Source organism: Trypanosoma rangeli (genome assembly GCF_003719475.1).
Source record: "Trypanosoma rangeli strain AM80 chromosome Unknown Tra_15.4_contig_00110, whole genome shotgun sequence".
NCBI lineage: Eukaryota > Euglenozoa > Kinetoplastea > Trypanosomatida > Trypanosomatidae > Trypanosoma > Trypanosoma rangeli.
This window is the reverse complement of record NW_021705856.1, coordinates 21,987-40,764: the sequence shown is the minus strand read 5'-3', so window position 1 is coordinate 40,764 and position 18,778 is coordinate 21,987. Positions and strand designations below refer to the sequence as shown.

Here is an 18,778-nt window from a genome sequence, read left to right as displayed (position 1 = left end):
GAGGCCTTTATATATTTCTTTGTTTTTGTATTTAATCCGCCTCCGTACTTCACACTCGTGTAGCTGCAGGGAAATGAAGCGGGCACGCAGCAGCAGGGCCAAGGCGGATCAACGTCTTAGTGCTCCGCGGCGACGGACCGAAGAAAAGGCATCCGAAGATGGGGTGGAGGAGCAGCCGCGACTTCGGGAAACTAGTGGCAACAAGGAGCTACTGACGGCAGAGCAGCGACCATCATACGGGTTTGCGTACCTGCGAGACGCGGGCGAGAATACGTCGTCGCGCGTGGAGGCACCAGTTGCCTTGGAGACGGAGCCCCCAGCATCGTTACCTCCTGTGAAGGCAGAGGTTCCAAAGGCTATTCCAGTTGAGTCGAGTGACCACGAGGAGGAGGTTGCATCGCCATCTAGGACGCAGTCGATAACGCGTGGTTTTTCTCATTTACGAGAATCCGTTTTCTTTGCGTTGCCACCGCTTCGCGGGAGTGTAGGTGGAGTCAGCACTTCACGCGGCGGAAGTGTCATTCTGCCTCTTTCTACACCCCTTCATGCATCCGTCTCGCGTAGCAGCGTTTCTTCGTCACACTCATTACGTGGGAGCCGAGGGAATAATAAGCAGCTTCAACAACAGCCACAACAGAAGCAAAGGCGTTATTCCCATAACCACAAGAGCAATGGGAGTGAGCAGAGTTTCTTAAGCACACGCAGTGCTGTAGAATACCTCAATAGCACGGGTTCCCTGGGCGAAGTGCTTTCCTCAAGGGAAAGTAGGCGGTCTAGTCAGGCCACGGGCTCTCGTCAGTCTCATTCAAAGTCAACTCTTGGACCACTAGAACTCTCACCTATATTGAAGGAGGAAAAACGACGACGAAAGCGACATGCTGCTGCCCCTGGTGTTGTTTCTGGTGGCGGTGGTGGTGCCTTGACGCGTCAACCGCCTCGGAATGGGCTGCCAATTGAAGTACCAGCGGCTGTCATACGTTCAGCTACTATGGGGGTGCAAAATTCACGAGGTATGACGTTAGAAGAGCTTCATTACTCTTTAGCGCGTTGCTCACGCGCCACATCCTTTGTATTTATTACGTGCTTATTTGCTGCTGTCTGGGGAGTAATAGCCGCACCGCTTTTTATGCGACAAAACAGTCTTGAAGAAGTCTTCGTGCGCCACTACGTGGACTCTGTGTCTGAGTTGCAATTTATCTATGAGGTGCCTTATATGTCTCTCAATGCGGACGAGGCAAGGCGCTTGTATCTTCGTGTGTTGAGTGAGACATTGGAGCGGCTTGAGCGATCGACGTCTCACATGTGGCCCAATACAGATATCAGGGAGCAGATTTTATACTACAATCAGATGATAAGGGCATATGTGGCTGTTAGGCATCGTGCGCGACTCTACGCACGTAGTCGTGAGAGAAGTCGCCTAAATCAGTTTGTGATTAACCCTCTACGCGATGCCTGGCACTATGGGATTTTACGACACGGTTTCACAAAGACGCTGCACGAGGTAATTGTAGAGCGCTCATTTTCACGGTTCTGGGCACGAGTAAAAGATATCGCGGTTTGTCTACGTCAGGACGAGAAGATGCCGTGTCCAACACTGGCTTACCTGCAAGAACGGGAGCAGCAGCAAGCGGAAGAGGAGGAAACTTCGCATGCGATGCTGCCGGACGATGCGTTGAAGCACTCAAATTCATCCTATAAAAAGGACGAGGTGGTGAAGGAGTTAGAACGACTAAAACGGACGTTCAAGTACATAAGGGAAAGTTGCCGCCAAAGTAACCGCGACTACAATCACCTGTATACTAGAGACGACACCGAGCCAACACTATCGTGAGATGTTGAGGTGATTTATTTTTGAACTGAAATACATTAGACGAGGACGGCTTACTGTTCTTTCTCTTCATGGAACAAGAGTACTTGCTCAACGTCAGCTTTTTTTTTTGCAGTTGTTGTTTTTGTTTTTTTGTTGTTTTAAGCCTGTGATCCAGTTGTTTAATGGAGAGTGGTTCTGGTGTGGCCTTTCTGAACACATGTTTTTCCCTTCTTTTTTTTTTTGCCTCTCCGCCTATCTTTCTCCCTGTAGTTTTTATCACCAACCTTTCGCCTTTTTTCGCTGGCCTTTTGGGGTGTTGTTTTCTTCTCCTACCCCGCCCTCATGGTCTCCGCTTTATTCTGCATTCTTAACTGGTAGTAGTTGTAGCTGTCTGGCTACGCCTCTCTTGGAGAACACGAAAGCAAGGCAAAACATTTTTTTTTTTAAAAAAAGGAAAAATAGGCTGAACGGGGAGGCTGGGGGGTGGGAGTGGGGAGGAGGGGACGATTGCTGGTGGGTCCAAAGTAGGTGGGGACACGGGGCCATTTGCAATGGATAAACTCCCCTGTTTTGGCGACTCCAGCAAGCATGAGACGGAGGTCACACTGTGCAATTTAGTTTTAATGGGTGCCAACAGCGTGGGAAAGACTATATTGCGGCACCAGTTTTTAACAGGGACGTTCCGCCAAGAGTACGTCCCGACCACATTAGAGACGTTTGTGCAATGCGAGGTCATAGATGGGAAGATGTATCAAATACATTTATGTGATTCCTCTGGTAGTAGTGAGTTTAGTAATCACCGTGCGCCATACATTACGGAAGCTCATGGCCTAATTTTTGTTTACTCCACTACCGACATGGACTCGCTCTTGTACCTTCTCGAGTGTGCAAGAGAGAGTTGTTACGTCCGACAGCAGCATGGCGTGAAGCGGCGCATTCTGCCTCTTCTTGTGGGCACCAAAACAGATGATACAGAGCATCATGCCGTGACAATGCAGGATGCAGAGCGCATAGCGAAAGAGTGTTTGCTAACATTGGGTGTGAAGCTTCCAAAGGGGAGTAATAAGGGCGAAAACGGCGGTAGTGCAGGCACTGTAGGGGGTCGCTCACAACTACCCGTGTTGGAAATATCATGTACACAGTGCTGCGAGGTGTTTCGAGCAATGCGCGTTATGATTCGTATGGCGTGTTACTTTCGAACATCGTCATTTTGGTCCGGAGTTCAGTTGGCATGCCCAAACGTAGAGCCACGCCGACTTGTCTTAGAGGAGGTGAACGTGGCCACTCAACTGGAAAAGGTTGCTAGTGATGCTTCTCTGCACCGCTGCTTCACACCGGTGACGGCGGTTAGTCTTCGGGAAGTTCCTCACAACTCCTTGTCACTTCTGTTGCCGTGTGACACGGATGCAACTGCGTCGTACACTCCGAAGAGTGTTGGAGTCACACAAAGCGTGTTTTCAAGTGGTGCTGACGAGGAAGAGACGGTACAGAAAAAATACATGCAACAGTCAGTTGATAGTGCGGTGATTGTTCGCCTACCGCCGTGGATTCTTGCGGATGGGCCCGTCAATGTACTCGCCGGCGGTAACGCACCAGTGACATTGTTTGCGTCAGAAGAAGTGTCGGAAAAACGGGCGCTCAAGGTGGACCCAAGCCACCGGCAATGCCCCATCTGCCAAATTATGTAATATATTACTATTTTGCAGTGTTGAGGTAGTTCAGCATGGACGACGAAGTGTACGAACTCATCCTCCTCTCATACGTAGTTGGGATCTTTCAACAGGGCTGTATGATACGCATTTGATGCTTCAAGAGATATATTATTTCTGTTTGTTTGTTTCTTTTTGGTGTTTTTGTTGGTAATCCTTTGCCGATTTATCTATTTATTTTTTACTATGGATTTTGTGTGTTTGTGATGTTCTTTGCTTGCCTGCCTTTATTACCCGCTTTACACTACACCTCTTTTGGTTCAATTTATTGGGCCCCGATGCCTTGGTGTATGCATATGTGCGGGCCCACGCAGGAGACATCGGCGGCAATGAGTAGAGTTTTTCAGTGATGCTTTTTTGAGGTGGCTTCTGATGTGACCTGCTTCCTCTCCCTCACAAAAAGGCGTTTTGTTTGTTTGTTTGTTTGTTTGTGCGTCGGTGGGTGGGTGCTGTTGTGACCTCTTTGCAGGGTTGTCTCTCTCCCTATTAAACTATTCACACACACACACACATGACTTGATAAGGGAGGGAAGGGAAGTGAAGAAAAGTCATCCCCTACCTCACACACATACACAGACACACACAAGAGCATCAACATTGATAAAACCAGCGAAAGGGGACATGCTAACCGTCACTGAGGACAAGATTCCCGTCCCCCTTATTCCTGACACCGAGTTGTGTGATGTTCGAATCGGAGCGACAGATCCGGCGCTTTTTTTTTGCATCAACGTAGAGACTCCGTGTCAGGTGACGATTGAGTTTCAGGAGTTTAACAGTGCCGCACGGTGTGTGGTGCTACTCAGTCCGACCGATCCCCGGCCGAACATCTATACCGCCGTCTGGAAGTGCCTCTCTCCTGAGCAAAATAAGACAGTCACCATATTACCAGCAGATCCCTCTTACCATGTGGGAGTGTTTTACCTTGCTGTACGTTATGTAGAGAAAAGTGGAAATAGTTTTATTCGCCTCAAGTTGACCCTGCAGGAGCAATATGAGGGAGAGTGGTATTCGAACGCAAATGGTGCTTTGTACTACGGGATGTGGTCCGGTTTCTCATACCATGGCCGTGGACGGTGCATTTACGGTGTATCATCGAAACTGATGGAGTGTGGAACGCTCAAGTGGAGTGGGAGGAGCCTGTGGAAGCAGAGTGAATTCTCGTCCTGGCAGGTGGAGGCTGCGCCACTGTTAGAGGGCGCGAAACTAGATCTTAGTTGCAAGGACGTAGGATGGTCTATTCTTCAACTGCCCGCGCCTACACTGGAGGTGTACGATGGGGAGTGGGTACATGGGAAAAAGGAGGGGCTTGGGGTCTATCAGTGGGCCGACAGAGCGTATTGGGGCATGTGGAAGAACGGTAAACGAGAAGGCGAGGGTGTGATGTGTACCTGCGATGGATATCGCTACGAAGGCGAGTGGCTGAACGATAAAAAAGGTGGAGTGGGGAGTGCCGTTTACCCGGATGGAACACAGTACCATGGTGGGTGGAGCGAGGACATGCGATCTGGTGAGGGTGTATTTACGTACGCAAACGGGGTGGTTATTTGTGGCACATGGACTAAGGACGCGTTAAGTTCAACGGTGAGGGCAACATACAGCGATGGATCTTCTTACATCGGTGAGTGGAGCTATGACTGTCGTCATGGTAAGGGACGCTACGTAGATGCTGCTGGAAACTCCTTTGAGGGAATGTGGGCCATGGATAAGCGTGCAGGAAGTGGGACATTGACCTTTATCAATGGTGTAGTGTGTGTTGCCGTCTGGGAGGACGATGTCCGCAAAGGTGGTACTTTTACGTTTCCTAATGGAGAAGTGTATGTTGGAGACTGGGACGAAGAAGCATGCCTCCGTGAGGGACAAGGGCAATGCACATATCCAATAGGCGATGTCTATGAGGGGAGCTGGAAAAATGATGAACGACACGGCTTTGGTAAGTTTATTCAATTGGATGGGAACCGTGTTTACGAAGGGGAATGGAAGGAGGGGAAGCGACATGGTATTGGTACGCAGGAAACTGAGGAAGGTATCTATCAAGGGGAGTTTCAAGACGATGTGCGTTGTGGACATGGGTTACACATGGGTCGTAGAGACTCTATGTACCGAGGCACTTGGAAGGATGACGCTCGTGTTGGTCCCGGAATCAGCTTTGATTCAAAGAAGGGAACAATTTATCAAGGACTTTTTTTGCTTGGTAAGTTGCAAAGTGTTGGCACGTCTCGATCGGAGAAGGATATGTATGAGGGGACGTGGTGCGATGGTGAGCGGCACGGTGTAGGTGTGAGTACGCTTCCTAACGGCGATGTTGTGCGCTGCGTGTGGCACCACGGTGTTCCTCAAGAAGGGCAGGTTCTCTACAAATACCGCGACGGTGACACATACGAGGGGGAATGGAAAAATGGGTTACGTTGTGGGAAGGGTACACAGACCTACGCTGACGGATCCATTTACGCCGGCGAATGGTTTGAAGGCAAGCCTCACGGCCATGGATCGTACACTGACGCCCGGGGTGAGGTGTTGGTGGGAGTCTGGGCCGAAGGGGAACGCTTGGATGCGCAGGGGTGTGTGCACTTTGCAGATGGCAGCGTGTATGAAGGCGACCTGTGTAGTGGCAGGCCGCATGGGAACGGGCGTCTTAGTTATCCCGATGGGACCAGCTTTGAGGGTCGATTTCGTGACGGCGTCTATCTGTTGTAAAAAAAAAAAAACAAGGAAGGCGTCCGTCGTGGGATGATGACCCTTATGTCCTTTTTTTATGTATTTTGTAAAGAGGCTCGGAATGTGGAGAGAGAGAGAGCCGGAAATGTGAATGAGTAAAGAACACGAGAGAGAGTAGCCACAACAGGCATTGAAAATGAATGCTCCTGCTGCCTATAGATTATATGTTTTGGGTGTTGTGATATGAGCCGCCTCTACTGCTGTCGTGCATTTTCTAAGCAAGCCAGCCAGAAGGTGAGAGGGGAGGGAGGGGACACACGCACGTTTGGGTATTAGTGCACAGTCACATTGAAGCAACAGGCGGCATGACGGCATCATCCAGTGCTTTGCTGGTAGCCTCGCCTATCACCCCAACACACCAGGATGAGACGCTTCCAAGTTTCATGGGCGCCTCTTCGTTGATGGACGCGAAGGCGGCAAAACGTCGCCAGGAGGACGAGGAAATCCGGGCATATCTGATGCAACTTGACGCATTGCGTCTGGAGTGTGAGCGCCGCGGTCTATTTCGCAGGGCGCAGGCGTGTCTGGATCGTATGCGTGAGGTTAACCTTCGGTACGTGAAAAAAGTTGAAATGGAGGTGCGCAAAGTAAACGTGGGGTGGAAGAAGCAGATGATGGAGGATAATCGACTGGAGCTTCTCACCTTTCACGACATGTGGGAAACTAAATTGAAGGACTACGATGAAAAGGCGAGACGGTTGAGACGTGAGTTGGAGCGTCAACACGCCACGGAGATGCAGTCGCAGGAGGAGCTCATCCGCCTGGAGCTCATGGAACGACGCCCACGGCCGTCCAAGGCGTTGGTGGAGCTTCGTGATGATCTAAAGAAGTATGTGCACCAACGAATGTACATGGATGCAGAGCGGGCACAGAAAACGATTGCTGATCGAGAGGCACATGAACTCCAAGAGTTTGAGGCATATATTGAAAGGAAATTTCAAGACCGTGTGCGGGCTGTTTCCGAGCGTCTGCAGTTGGGGCAGGTGGCTGTAGAGAAGCGTCTTGCCATGAATCGCGAGGAATTACTGATCCAGCGTCGAAACGACTTTGAGACCTTGTTGAGAAAGCACTACGTGGCTTTGCATGCACAAGAGCAGGCCAATGCTCTCGTTGTCGCCAGGGGGAAGGACTGCATCCGTCGACAGGTGAAAGCGTACACTAGAGACCCGCTCAAGACGGGGCTTGAACTGGTACACCTAACAGAGGCGGCCATGGTGGATAAGAAGATGGATTGGAATGCGAACGGACGGCAAGGGACATCCTTTAAGGCATGCAATCATCGTAGCGCTAGCAGCGGAGTTTCGGTGAGGCGGTGTACGCCTCTGAAGGGGACTAAAACGACGTTGTCCCTGCCACCATGGCGAGAGTGAACCCTGGTGGAGGTGAGACCTGAGTTATCGGCAAGTGAACATACAAACAGAGAAGATGTATTATATTTTTTTTGTTTGTTGTGTCTCTTAGTGTTGTACGTTCACAAGGTGAGTTGCAGCGACTACCGCTGCTGTGATCTTTTTTTTTTAGGGTCTTATTCCGCTGACCTGTCTGTCTGTCTGTGTGTGTGTGTGTGCGTTTTCTTTCTACATTGTGCGATGCGTTTTTTTTTTCCGTGGGACGTAATGGGGGCCTTTGGCTTGACACTCCAAACACGCATGCACGTGCTGTTGCGGTTGCCGATGCTAATGGTCTTCTGGTACCCGTAATTTTTCCACGTTAAGTTGATAGCTGCACATTAGCAGGAAGGGAGGCGTTATCTTAACAGGGGAAGGGCAGTGACTCGATGGGGATTGCTGGCTTTTACTTGTGGCTGCAGCGTTGGTATGGCGACTGCGTGGAGAACGTTCCGGAGGCGGTGGTGAAGGCAGCACAGAGCGGGCAGCCACTTCCTGAGAGTAGCGACGCGACGCGACGCTTTGACAACTTTTACCTGGACATGAATGGGCTCATTCATCCGTGCTGTCATGACACGGCACCGCTGCCGGAGCCCGAGAGTGAGGAGGAGATGCTTGGGCGCATCTTTGTGCAGTTGGACCTTTTGTACAAAATAGTTCGGCCGCGGAAGTGTCTCGTGTTATGTATTGACGGTGTTGCACCGCAGAGTAAGATGAATCAGCAGCGCAGTCGCCGCTTTCGCGCCGCAGAGGAGCGCATTGAGAGCGACGTGCTTTCTTTACAGTGTGCGGAGCAAGTTCTCAAAAAAGGTCTTCCCCCTCCGCAAACACGGAATCGTTGGGATCACAACGTCATTACACCCTCAACGCCCTTTATGGAGCGCGTTGGGCTGGCCATTGAATGGTTTATTATGAAAAAATTGAACGAGGATCCAGCATGGCGCCACATCGCCGTTATCTTTTCCGATGCTCACGTCCCGGGTGAGGGGGAGCACAAAATCATGCATTACATTCGAGGCCTTAGAGCTCAGCCTGGCTACAATCCGCTGACTTCTCACGTCATTCATGGAATGGATGCGGACCTTATCTGTCTTGGCCTCTCTACGCATGAAGAGCATGTGACTATTCTGCGAAACCAACTCACTGAAACGTTTCAGCCGGATCACAACCGCTTCTGCTACTTTAGTCTTTACAAGTATCGCCTGCGCCTAAAAGAGGACTTTAGCGGAGTTAATAACATGGATTTTGAGAGAGTTTTGGACGACTTTATTTTTCTCTGTTTTTTTGTGGGGAATGACTTCCTTCCTCATGTGCCTCTCATCTCAATCAAAACAAAAGGTATTGAACTTCTGCTGGACCACTACGTGCGCAGCTTCACGGAGCACTCATACCTAACTGACAGAGGTGAGGTAAATTACGATAGTTTATCAAAATTTATGCGTCGCTTCGTGGAAAACTACATGGAGAAGCTTAAGCAGGAGTATGGTGGGGTGGTGCGGGCAAAGTTGCGGGCGAAGGCAAAGGTTGAGGAGCGTGTCAAGGAATTTGAACAGAAGCTGGAAGAGCAGCTGGATTCCCTTGAGAAGGATGGTAGCAACGCCCAGGAGGTAAGTAATGCTGCGCATCAGCTCCTGCTCTCTACTTTAAAAGAACGTGCACGTCTTGTCGCCGACAAGGAACCGCTGGGATTTTCTTACGTGGACGATAATCATCGCGATAAGTACTACAAAAAAAAGTTTTGCTGGGATCCTGAAGACCGGGTTACGTTTGAGGAAAACGTTCAGCGCTGTTGTGCGGAGTACTTGCGTGGGACTCAGTGGGTGATGCGGTACTACACCACAGGCTGCCCTTCGTGGGATTGGTACTACCCGTTTCACTACGCCCCCCTTCTGCAGGACTTGGCCCAGTTTACGGGTAAGGTTGATGTGAAAATGATATTGGGAACACCGAGGCACCCGGTACTGCAGCTATTGGCAGTTTTGCCTCGGCTTAGTTTAGAGGCTCTGCCACAAGAGCTACACGACGCGGTCAAAGACCCCAGTTCCGTTCTTGGAGTTTTTTACCCGGAGAGGGTTGACGTGGACTTTAGCGAGGCTCACTTCTCCTACCAGGGAGTACTGCGGCTTCCCTTTATTGATAACCATCAACTGCACGCTGCCTGTCAGCAACTTGTCCAGTTGGAGCCGGATTGCGGCTTGACGCTTCTTTTCTGTCATGAGTCAAGTTCACTGCGTCGTGCGCTGGAGCGTCTGCTTGTGGGCAAGGACAGAAAAAAAAGTATGAATTCTATCCCCAAAGCATTGGCCACAAAAGTGCCCATTGCGGGGCATGTTGGGCCCTACGACATGGAGTGGCCACGCCACGCCAAGGTGCACTGCCCAGATGAAGGCATCGCGAAGGAAACTTCTTACGGAACCCCCATTACGAGCAATGCGGCGTGTTGTTATCGTTACGAGCTAGACACGCAGGCCCTCTACAGACCTGTATTATTAGCTAAACGACGAAAGATGATGAAACGTGCAGCTGTCTCGGTCTCCGCTGCACAAAACGCAACGAAAAGGTTAGCGGGGGATAAATCTTTTCCGGCTGCTGCCACTATGAGTGACTCTGACAAAAAGTCACCTCGAGGGACGAAACGGGGGCGCGATGTGCCGCACGAACAGCAGAAAGAGGAGGTCGAGGTGGTGGCAAAAAAAGAGGTGGAAGAAGTCGCACCACCGGCCAAAAAGCGTCGTGGCGAAGACAAGGCGGTGAAGCCGAAGGCTGATGTTAAGTTGTCAGCGAAAGCCGTGAAGCAGACGAAGAAACCTCAGAAAAAGGTGAGGCGCCGGCAACATTAACTTTTACTTTTGCGCTAAAGAAGTTTATTTTTGCTTCTTGTTGATCCTTCTATGCGAAGCAGTGGGGGAGGGGGGGGGGGGTGCAGGCGGGCAAGGCACACTATCTCTCTTTTTTTTTTTCCATGCCCAGTTGATGAGGTGGTTGGGCTCTGGAGGTGGAGGCGGCGGGAGCGCCAGAGGGATGGTGTGAGTGTTGTGGCAGAACGAGAGCTAAAAGATGTCACACTTCAGTGAAACGTGTTCATTCTTTCCAATGGAAGAAGAAGAAAAAGACATTAAAAAAAGAACCCAAAATAACTTAAAAACGTTTGAGTCTTCATCTAACCGAGTAAAAATGGGAAGGGATGACATCGTCCTATTCTTCCTATTGTTGCAGCTGTTTTTTCCATGTGGTACATTTATGTAACGACATCGATGTGACTGACTGTGCTCGTCCACAGTGAAAATGGCTGATGTCTTTGCTGGGTTGATTGTCTCCTCTTCCTCTTTGTGTGTGTGTGTGTGTGTGTGTGTGTGTGTGTTAGCACTGGCATGCTTGTGAGCTCGTTTCGCGGCGGTGCGCAAGTCAGTGCACATCTTTGTTTTCAAGCCGTAGCTTACGTGAAATGGGATTGCAACTGCATTTAAGTCTCTAACGGGAAAGCAAAAAAGGAATGAGCTCCATGGATTACGAAGGGAGAGCACACCAATGACACGCTTAGTTTCAGGGCGTGTCTGCTTTATTTGGAGGGCACAGCGACAGGGAGAGAGGGCGCACACCACGCCACATTCCCCCCTCTGGATCTCGCCGAGGCGGTGCCTTGCATACGGGACCATTGCTAGAATTTGTGCGAAGGCAACCCTGCACATAGAGGGGCAGGATGCGACGGGTCCTCACTTGATTTATTATTATTGTTCTTCCATAAGGAAGTCCTTACAATCACGTGGTAATTTTGCTGAAGCCTCAGTCTCTCTTGGGGATGGGAGAAAAAGGTCGTTGGTGGTGGTCGTTTTTTTTTTTTCTCAGATGCCAACGGTACCGTCGTTGTACCGTTTCAACGGTAAGAAAATAAGATTGTGAAACATGTAAACTCTCTTCAAGCGGGAACCGGAGTTTGTTCGAATCTTGTGATTATCGTATTGTAAAATGTCACTGGACTTCTCAGAAAAAAAGAAATCAAAAAAAAACTTTTAAGCAGTGCGTTGTTGTTGTTATTTTCTGCCCTCTCTTTGAATGACCCTGCTCTTTTTGTTATTTGTTGTTAGATGACAGAAACACAGCCACATAGGTGTTAGACATTTTTTCCTACCTGCACGAACCCGTTTGAAATGAGAAGCAGTAGGAATAAGAGCAGGAGGAAACAATTGGAAAGTTCCGCGGAGATGGGTGAAATGCGCTACCAGCAGGGGCTCTTCATGCTGCAGCATGGAAAACTCAGGGAGGCCATAAATGCGTTTGGCAAGGCATCCTTCTTTATGCCGCAGAGGCCGCAGCCCTTTATTGCAGCCGCGGAGTGCTTCATCTCCTTGTGCGACTTTAAGGGGGCCGTCAAGCAGTACCGGCGGGCGCTCTGGCTGCTTCGCTCACGAGAGGAGACAGACAGCGGAACGGTCTCCCTCCTTAGTGCGTTGCCACTGGACAAGCCTTTTGAACCTCTCGATTTTAATATGGCCACCATTGGCTTTGCCTGTTTTGACAGAGGGGATGAGAGAAGCAAGGATGAAACTGAAGAGTTCTTGTCGTTAACGACGAATTTGGCTACCCTGCCACCTTCGCTAGCGTGCAGTGTGCCCTCATCGGCTGCTATTCAGGTACATTCAGCTGTGGTCGCTGGCGACGATTGTGTCCTTATTGCTGCGGTGCAAACCCGTCTTGCCGGTATTCTCGACGCGCTGAGCACAGTCCTCTTTAATGTGAAGGACTATGTGCAGGCGCTTCGCTTTGCTGATGAGTCTCTACAGCTGCTTGAGCACCCTCAGGTGATGCTGCACCGTTGTGCCTACCTGATCGCTCTTGAGCGTACAGATGAGGCCGAAAAAGCACTGGAGAAACATATGCGGGATTGCCCCTCCTTTTCTATCGAGAGCAGTTCGCTGTTGGTACACCTTTACTGTCAACGCCAAGCGTTTCAGCACGCCAAGGCACTGCTGGAGAGCATACTCTTGAAGGATCGTCAACACCCCCAGATCTTGTTGGCGCAGCATATTTTTGATGGAGCATACTCCTTTTTTCGTCAGCGGTCAATTGATCAGTCGGATGTGCAGGGGCTTACCCGTTGTCTGGCGGTGTTTCCAGAGGACCCGGCATTGTACTTTGAACGCGCCAAATATTATGTTAGTGAAGGACAGGACAAAAAGGCTGTACCAGACTTGTTTAAGTGCATCAAAATCTCAAATGGTAGTCACAAAGATGCAGTGGGGCTAATGACACAGACTCTTTTCCGCCTTGGTGCAGGCCACGATGGCGAAGATAATATGAAAAATGCCATTGATTACTATTCAACTTCCCTTCTTTGGCATGCGGATAACATTCCGGTGCTACTTGCACGCGGAGATTGCTACACGAAACTTGGGGATTATCAAAACGCCTTGCAGGACTTCCTTCGCGTGGAGCGGATTTCTCCAAACCATTCTGGAGCCAAACGGCGTCTGGCCCACTTACATGACGTATGGGGGGCCGGATTTCATGCTCAGGGGAAGCTTGAGGAGGCAGAGAGAGAGTTTAGTCGGGCAATTGTGGCATGCGAGGATGAGCCTCGTTACTACTACCATCGAGCGCTCTGTCGTTTTGACATGAATGAGCCAAGCTACGCGTTGCGTGATGTGCTCTCATGCCAAGAGCTTGATTCAAAGGATCCAGTGATCCGTGACTTTGTCAACGCGCATCTGTCGTTTCTGTCGCAGGGGTCGGAGGGGCAATCGTCAAGGAGTGTCGAATTGCCGAAAGTGCCGCAGCATGTTTGTCAGCGTGCGGTGTCACTCTATGGAAAGGATGCGGCCAAAGCAGCGGTAAGACGGTATAACCAGAGTCAAGAGCAACTGCAGACGCTGGAGCGAGAAGAGGTGTACAAGGCGGTGACACAGCGGAATGCTGAAGGTACAGGAGGGGGGAGGCGGCTGCCAATTTTTGGCACGCATACTTTTACTCCCGCCTTGGGCTCTGTTTTAACGTGCAGCAAGGCGATGTTGTCGCTTCCAAAAGGAAGGCTGCAGTCTCCAATACGAGGCTCCTTATCTTTAGGGCAAAAAGGCAAAGGTGTTACCTATGCAAGGTGATGCTGATGTAAAAAAGAAAAAGAATAAGAAACAAAAACGTTGGAAAAAAGTAATTGCTGAATTGCCTTTTTTTCAATCTGTTTATGTGTGTTTGCGTGTGTTTGTTTGGGGATGGGTGTACTCTATGGGTAGTTTAGTCCTCTTCCTGCGCACCACGCTTCGTGGGACACCTCTTCCAGCTTCACTGCTCTCGCTTTATTTGTGCCTATCTTTTCCCTGCTTAGCTCGTTTTCTCGTTGCCTCACGTGGTGGTCGTCGCTGCAGGGTATAAGACTTCACGGATAGTCAAGCGAACAAGAACAAAAAGGAAACGGAAAAAAAAACGCGCTAAAAAAGGAGGGTGAAAACAACAACACTAAAAATAAGATGTTTCGTCGCGCTGTTGGGCCACAGGCCTCGCGAATTTTGGCGAAGACATCGAGTTCCGTCCGCTGCTTTACCAATTATGACCACATGAAGTACCCTGTGGATCGTCAGGCCTTTATATGTATTCTTGGGTACTTTGTCGTTATGTGGTTAATTATGGCACGCAAGGGCAGCATGTTCACGAAGCGCTCTGAGTACAAGAAGGAGTACTTCCGCGTGTGGGCTCGTAAGCTCGGCACGGGCTACGAGTGGTCTGACGCATGGGGACCACAGATGGATACGCTGTGGAAGAATGTGCCAGACCGCGTGGAGTAGGAGAGGATATAGGCCAATATTAGCCTGTTTTCATGACTCTCATTAGCAGTGTAGTAGGGATCTGTTAGTACGATAGGGAAAGGAGTGGACGCCCCTTGTTTTTTTCTTTTCGATATATATATATATATATATATATTAGATTATTGTGTCTGTGTGTATGTGTGTCAAGGGGGAATAGTAGTGGAAAATGCAGGAGGGACTGAATACTGTGTAGTAGTCTAAAGTGGGGCATGATGCCTTCGTGGCCAGTGTAGTGGGCGCGTATGCCTTGCATGCTCCTGCGTGTTTGCGTGTGTATCCTCTGCGGTGGCCACATCGTGCCTTCCCCCCTCCCTCCCTCCCCCTCTATGAGAAGAGACAGGAATACATGCAATGGAAGTGGGGGAGAAGAACTGGGGAAAACGAACAAAAAAACAACAACAAAACACGGGAAGCAAAAATGAAATGTTCAAAGTAAATGTTTCATCTTTTTTGATGGGGGGGGTGGGCTCTAGCGAATATATGACATTTCTACTTTTTTTCTTTTTTCTTTTTTCCTTTTTGTTTGACTCCGTGTACTGCATGCGTGCCATGTCGGGGGCACAACGAAAGGAAAGTAAAGCAAAGACAACGGTTATTAACGATTCATCGTGTGAAGAGGGGTAAATAAAGCGAACCTCGCGGAGGCACATAATTTTATATTGGTATTTAATGCGAAGGGCACCGCGTTTCCTTTGCAAGGCCGTTTTTGATTTGAGTAATGCAGCGCGGTTTGCCACAGGTGTTGTGTTGGACCGCCCCGCCGCTTTCATTAATGGTGAATTTGTGACCCCTGCCACAGGTGCGACCATTACCGTGGAGGATCCATGCACCCAGACAATTATTGGCGAGGTGCCGAATATGGGAAGGAAAGAGACGTTGCAAGCAATTGACGCGGCAAAGTCAGCCTTTGAAGGCTGGAAAAAGATGATGCCTCGCGAGCGTGCCATGATTCTTTATTCCTGGGCTCAATTAATGCAACAGCATCGTAAAAGCCTTGGGGCTATTATCTCACGCGAGTGTGGTAAAGTTCTTGCGGAAGGCGTGGGTGAAAGTCAGTATGCGGAGCGGTATCTTGAGTGGTATGCAGGGGAAGCGGAGCGAGTGTACGGTGACATCATTGCTGGGCCACGTGCGGGGGTCACCACAACTGTTGTCCGGCGACCCCTTGGGGTGGTGGGCGTCATTACGCCCTGGAACTTTCCCTCCTCGATGGTTACCCGGTCGGTGGGTGGCGCCTTGGCTGCAGGGTGCACTGTTGTACTCAAGGCGTCTGAGTACACCCCTTTTAGCGCTCTCGTGTTGGCGCAGTTAGCGGCGGCGGCAGGCGTACCAGAGGGCGTCTTTAATGTGATAACAGGAGATGCCGAGCCGATTGGAGACACACTACTCGACTCCTTGGAGGTGCGCAAACTTGCCTTCACAGGGTCTACGAGAACTGGGAAACATTTGTACGCCCGCTCCGCCGCCACTGTGAAGAAGCTTGGACTGGAACTAGGTGGAAACGCACCTTTTATTGTTTTTGACGATGCCGATCTCAACCGAGCTGTTAGTGGTCTTATAGCCTGCAAGTTCCGCAATGCAGGCCAGACATGCATCAGCAGCAATCGAGTCTTTGTGCATGAATCTATGCATGATGCCTTTGTGGCGCGGCTTGTTGGGGAAATTATTGCGGCGGTGCACGTGGGCAACAGCTTTGACGTAAATGCAACGATGGGGTCGCTCATCAATGGCGCAGCCGTGGATAAGATGGAGGCGTTGGTGCATGATGCTGTGGCAAAGGGTGCCAAGGTGGAGCTGGGAGGCAAACGCATTTCTGGCCCTGGTTACTTCTTTGAACCCACAGTCCTAACATGTGTCAAGCACGAAACGATGAACTGCTGTCAGCAGGAAGTCTTTGGCCCAATTGTTCCAATCATCAAGTTTTCAAGTGAGTCGGAGGCTGTGCAACTAGCCAACGCCACTCGTTCTGGCTTGGCAGCGTACATTTACACTCAGGATTACCGAAAACAGAGCCGTGTTGCAGAGCAGCTGGAGGTTGGCATGCTGGGTGTGAACGACGTTGGCTTATCTTCGCCATCCGCGCCTTTTGGTGGGGTGAAGGAAAGCGGATTGGGTCGGGATGGCTCCAAGTACGGCATTGATGCCTTTGTTGACATTAAGTATGTATTGGAGTCGCGCGTTTAGAAGGACATCTTATAATATATATATATATATATACGCACAGTTATGTACACTTTATTTTTGTTCCTTAGCTTGTTGGTTTGCCAAAATGACTTTCACTCACTCACTCACTGTTCCTCTCTCTATTTTTTGTGGTGTGTGCAACGGCGCCTATAGAAGGTTCATCTCCCTCTACAAGAAAGACGCCAAGGGGAGGTATAGTACATTAATATTCTCACTGGAAAAAGGAGGGAGGAAGGGGAAGAAATGCGGTTTTCTCCTGCTGTCTTGGTTATTGTGGTATCGCTGGTGTTTGTTAACTGGAGCACCGCCACGGCGCTTTGCCCATCCAATGGCAATACGCACGTCATCTACGTGACCTCCAACATGGGTGACAATATCTGGGCCTTTGACACTGCGGGTCACTACATTGGCCTTGTACTAAACAAGAGTTCTTTTCCTTTTCGCGTTGAGAAGCTTCGGGACATGAAGTTTGGTCCTGGGAATCATCTCTACGTTACTAGTGCACGCGGAACGTACAGCCGTGTCTTTGCCGTGTCCGGAAATGGTCTGCTTAACCGCACGCTTAATGAGTGGTGCACTCGGAACTATCTCTTTACCGTCACTACACAAAGCAGCAAGAACCCGTTTCTGGATCATCCGTACGCGGTGGCATTCCACCCATTGGACGGCTCTCTCTTTGTGTCTAACCAAAACTCTGTCACGGTTACAAAGTACAAACGGGTTGACTCGGAGAAAGGTATGTTTCCGCGATGGGAGCCGGTCCGCAACGTGGCGCATGCTCTCTCCAATGTATCGGAGCTAGACAGCGTTCCAGCGAATGCCGGACTGTTTGCATCCTCATGGAGCAATGAGTATTCGATGCTCTCCGTGCGCGGGTTGGCCTTATCACCGCCGCTTCCACGTGCCCTTATAGAGCAGGCCGCTCCGGCCGGATATTACTCGACGGTAAGAGGACTCGCCTATTACGTTGTAGTGTGTGACATCGCGGCTGACCGCCTCCACGTCTTTCTTGCGCAAACGGGTGAGCATCTTTTTTCCATACCTGTTTCATCACCCGTGCAGGTTCTTTTCCCTTCGCGTTATGAGAAGCCCATCAAGACGCCCACATCGTACTTTGAAATCCCATACGTTTATGTGACGAGTAAAGAAGATGGCTCAGCGTTCCTCGTTCCGTTGGTTGCCCCACCTCGCTCTGCCGACATGACCCATCTCATCAACCCCCAGGAACGGGCGAGGACATACCGCATCACAAAGCAGGTTCCACACCGCTCCTTAAGTGGCATCTATGAGAACCCGTCACACGAGATGCTGCTAATAGCGGATCGTATAGGTCGAAGGATCTCAACGTATGCCTCACCGTTTTTGATAAACAAAAAAGAAGCTGAGCCGTCCCCCTTTCTTGGGCATTTCACTTCCCAACTTCCAGACCAGCCGGAGTTCATCCTGTCGACTATGGTGGAGCAACAAAGTTCGATACCCTTCTGTTATGAGCTTAGTGAAGACGGTTCCTTTCGTTACGTCGCCTTATGCACAGCGGGGTACATGTGGGCATTGGGAATACTCTTTAGCTTTCTCGTCGCCGTCATCTTTTGTGTCTTGCGTAAGGTGCGTCGCTGCCAGGAGTGGAGTAGCAAATACGGAAAGGAGGCAGTGCAAATTCCAACTAACACCACTGCAGAAGAAGCACCGTTGGTGGATGAAAAGCATGTGGAGGGCTACGGCACAGCCAATTGAAGTCTTTAATGGTTAAGCGCCGCCCTCTTTTTTTTTTTTTGAGTTGTTGTTGTTTCTAGGCTTCTGTGTGTGTGTGTGCTCCGTCCCTCCGTTGCTTTCTGCTTTTTTTTCTTTACGCTTCCTTGGGGTTAGATGTGGTTGGGGGCCACAAGGTGGGGGGGGGGGAGCATCACCGCGTGTTGTGGTGCCTCTATCCACCGTGTGGAAGCAAGCGTGCTGGTTTTTCGGCGACTAGCAGGGGGCTCACGACAAACACCGAGTTCTTTCGCCATCAACATGGAAGTGGAGGACAACTTAATAACAGGAGGTGGGAAGAGGAAACGCGAAGATAATAATGATAACAACGACAACGAAAAGATAAAGAGACGCAACGGGAAGGAACGACTTACGTTGCAAAGGAGGATGAAAAGTCATAGTTTTTGGTGCTGTGGGCGCGTGCAC

General features: G+C 50.1%; 9 protein-coding genes across 9 annotated transcripts, besides 9 other annotated features; all 9 read left to right on the top strand.

Moving 5' to 3' along the window:
* Positions 1-73: 73 nt before the first annotated feature.
* TraAM80_03995 (uncharacterized protein) lies at positions 74-1,831 on the top strand (the record flags this gene model as incomplete). The annotated part of the gene is made up of 1 exon (XM_029380944.1): positions 74-1,831. One exon carries the CDS (start codon positions 74-76, stop codon positions 1,829-1,831), a length of 1,758 nt encoding a protein of 585 aa, XP_029239184.1.
* Positions 1,832-1,929: 98 nt separating this feature from the next.
* Positions 1,930-1,970: a sequence feature (A-rich).
* A 391-nt stretch (positions 1,971-2,361) lies between these two features.
* On the top strand, positions 2,362-3,498 carry TraAM80_03994 (putative small GTP-binding protein RAB6; the record flags this gene model as incomplete). The annotated part of the gene is made up of 1 exon (XM_029380943.1): positions 2,362-3,498. One exon carries the CDS (start codon positions 2,362-2,364, stop codon positions 3,496-3,498), a length of 1,137 nt encoding a protein of 378 aa, XP_029239183.1.
* A 428-nt stretch (positions 3,499-3,926) lies between these two features.
* Positions 3,927-3,951: a microsatellite.
* Positions 3,952-4,080: 129 nt separating this feature from the next.
* Positions 4,081-4,104: a microsatellite.
* A 36-nt stretch (positions 4,105-4,140) lies between these two features.
* On the top strand, positions 4,141-6,213 carry TraAM80_03993 (TIR protein; the record flags this gene model as incomplete). The annotated part of the gene is made up of 1 exon (XM_029380942.1): positions 4,141-6,213. The coding sequence occupies one exon, from the start codon at positions 4,141-4,143 to the stop codon at positions 6,211-6,213; it is 2,073 nt and encodes a 690-aa protein (XP_029239182.1).
* Positions 6,214-6,539: 326 nt separating this feature from the next.
* On the top strand, positions 6,540-7,604 carry TraAM80_03992 (trichoplein, keratin filament binding protein; the record flags this gene model as incomplete). Its single annotated transcript, XM_029380941.1, has 1 exon — positions 6,540-7,604. One exon carries the CDS (start codon positions 6,540-6,542, stop codon positions 7,602-7,604), a length of 1,065 nt encoding a protein of 354 aa, XP_029239181.1.
* Positions 7,605-7,773: 169 nt separating this feature from the next.
* Positions 7,774-7,804: a microsatellite.
* A 207-nt stretch (positions 7,805-8,011) lies between these two features.
* Positions 8,012-10,462, top strand: TraAM80_03991 (putative exoribonuclease 2; the record flags this gene model as incomplete). Its single annotated transcript, XM_029380940.1, has 1 exon — positions 8,012-10,462. One exon carries the CDS (start codon positions 8,012-8,014, stop codon positions 10,460-10,462), a length of 2,451 nt encoding a protein of 816 aa, XP_029239180.1.
* A 488-nt stretch (positions 10,463-10,950) lies between these two features.
* Positions 10,951-10,983: a microsatellite.
* Positions 10,984-11,824: 841 nt separating this feature from the next.
* On the top strand, positions 11,825-13,717 carry TraAM80_03990 (tetratricopeptide repeat protein 16; the record flags this gene model as incomplete). The annotated part of the gene is made up of 1 exon (XM_029380939.1): positions 11,825-13,717. The coding sequence occupies one exon, from the start codon at positions 11,825-11,827 to the stop codon at positions 13,715-13,717; it is 1,893 nt and encodes a 630-aa protein (XP_029239179.1).
* A 366-nt stretch (positions 13,718-14,083) lies between these two features.
* On the top strand, positions 14,084-14,398 carry TraAM80_03989 (uncharacterized protein; the record flags this gene model as incomplete). The annotated part of the gene is made up of 1 exon (XM_029380938.1): positions 14,084-14,398. One exon carries the CDS (start codon positions 14,084-14,086, stop codon positions 14,396-14,398), a length of 315 nt encoding a protein of 104 aa, XP_029239178.1.
* Positions 14,399-14,510: 112 nt separating this feature from the next.
* Positions 14,511-14,542: a microsatellite.
* A 176-nt stretch (positions 14,543-14,718) lies between these two features.
* Positions 14,719-14,740: a microsatellite.
* A 172-nt stretch (positions 14,741-14,912) lies between these two features.
* Positions 14,913-14,944: a sequence feature (A-rich).
* Positions 14,945-15,088: 144 nt separating this feature from the next.
* On the top strand, positions 15,089-16,603 carry TraAM80_03988 (putative aldehyde dehydrogenase; the record flags this gene model as incomplete). Its single annotated transcript, XM_029380937.1, has 1 exon — positions 15,089-16,603. The coding sequence occupies one exon, from the start codon at positions 15,089-15,091 to the stop codon at positions 16,601-16,603; it is 1,515 nt and encodes a 504-aa protein (XP_029239177.1).
* A 10-nt stretch (positions 16,604-16,613) lies between these two features.
* Positions 16,614-16,636: a microsatellite.
* A 210-nt stretch (positions 16,637-16,846) lies between these two features.
* On the top strand, positions 16,847-18,337 carry TraAM80_03987 (putative mucin-associated surface protein (MASP); the record flags this gene model as incomplete). Its single annotated transcript, XM_029380936.1, has 1 exon — positions 16,847-18,337. The coding sequence occupies one exon, from the start codon at positions 16,847-16,849 to the stop codon at positions 18,335-18,337; it is 1,491 nt and encodes a 496-aa protein (XP_029239176.1).
* Positions 18,338-18,778: the final 441 nt, after the last annotated feature.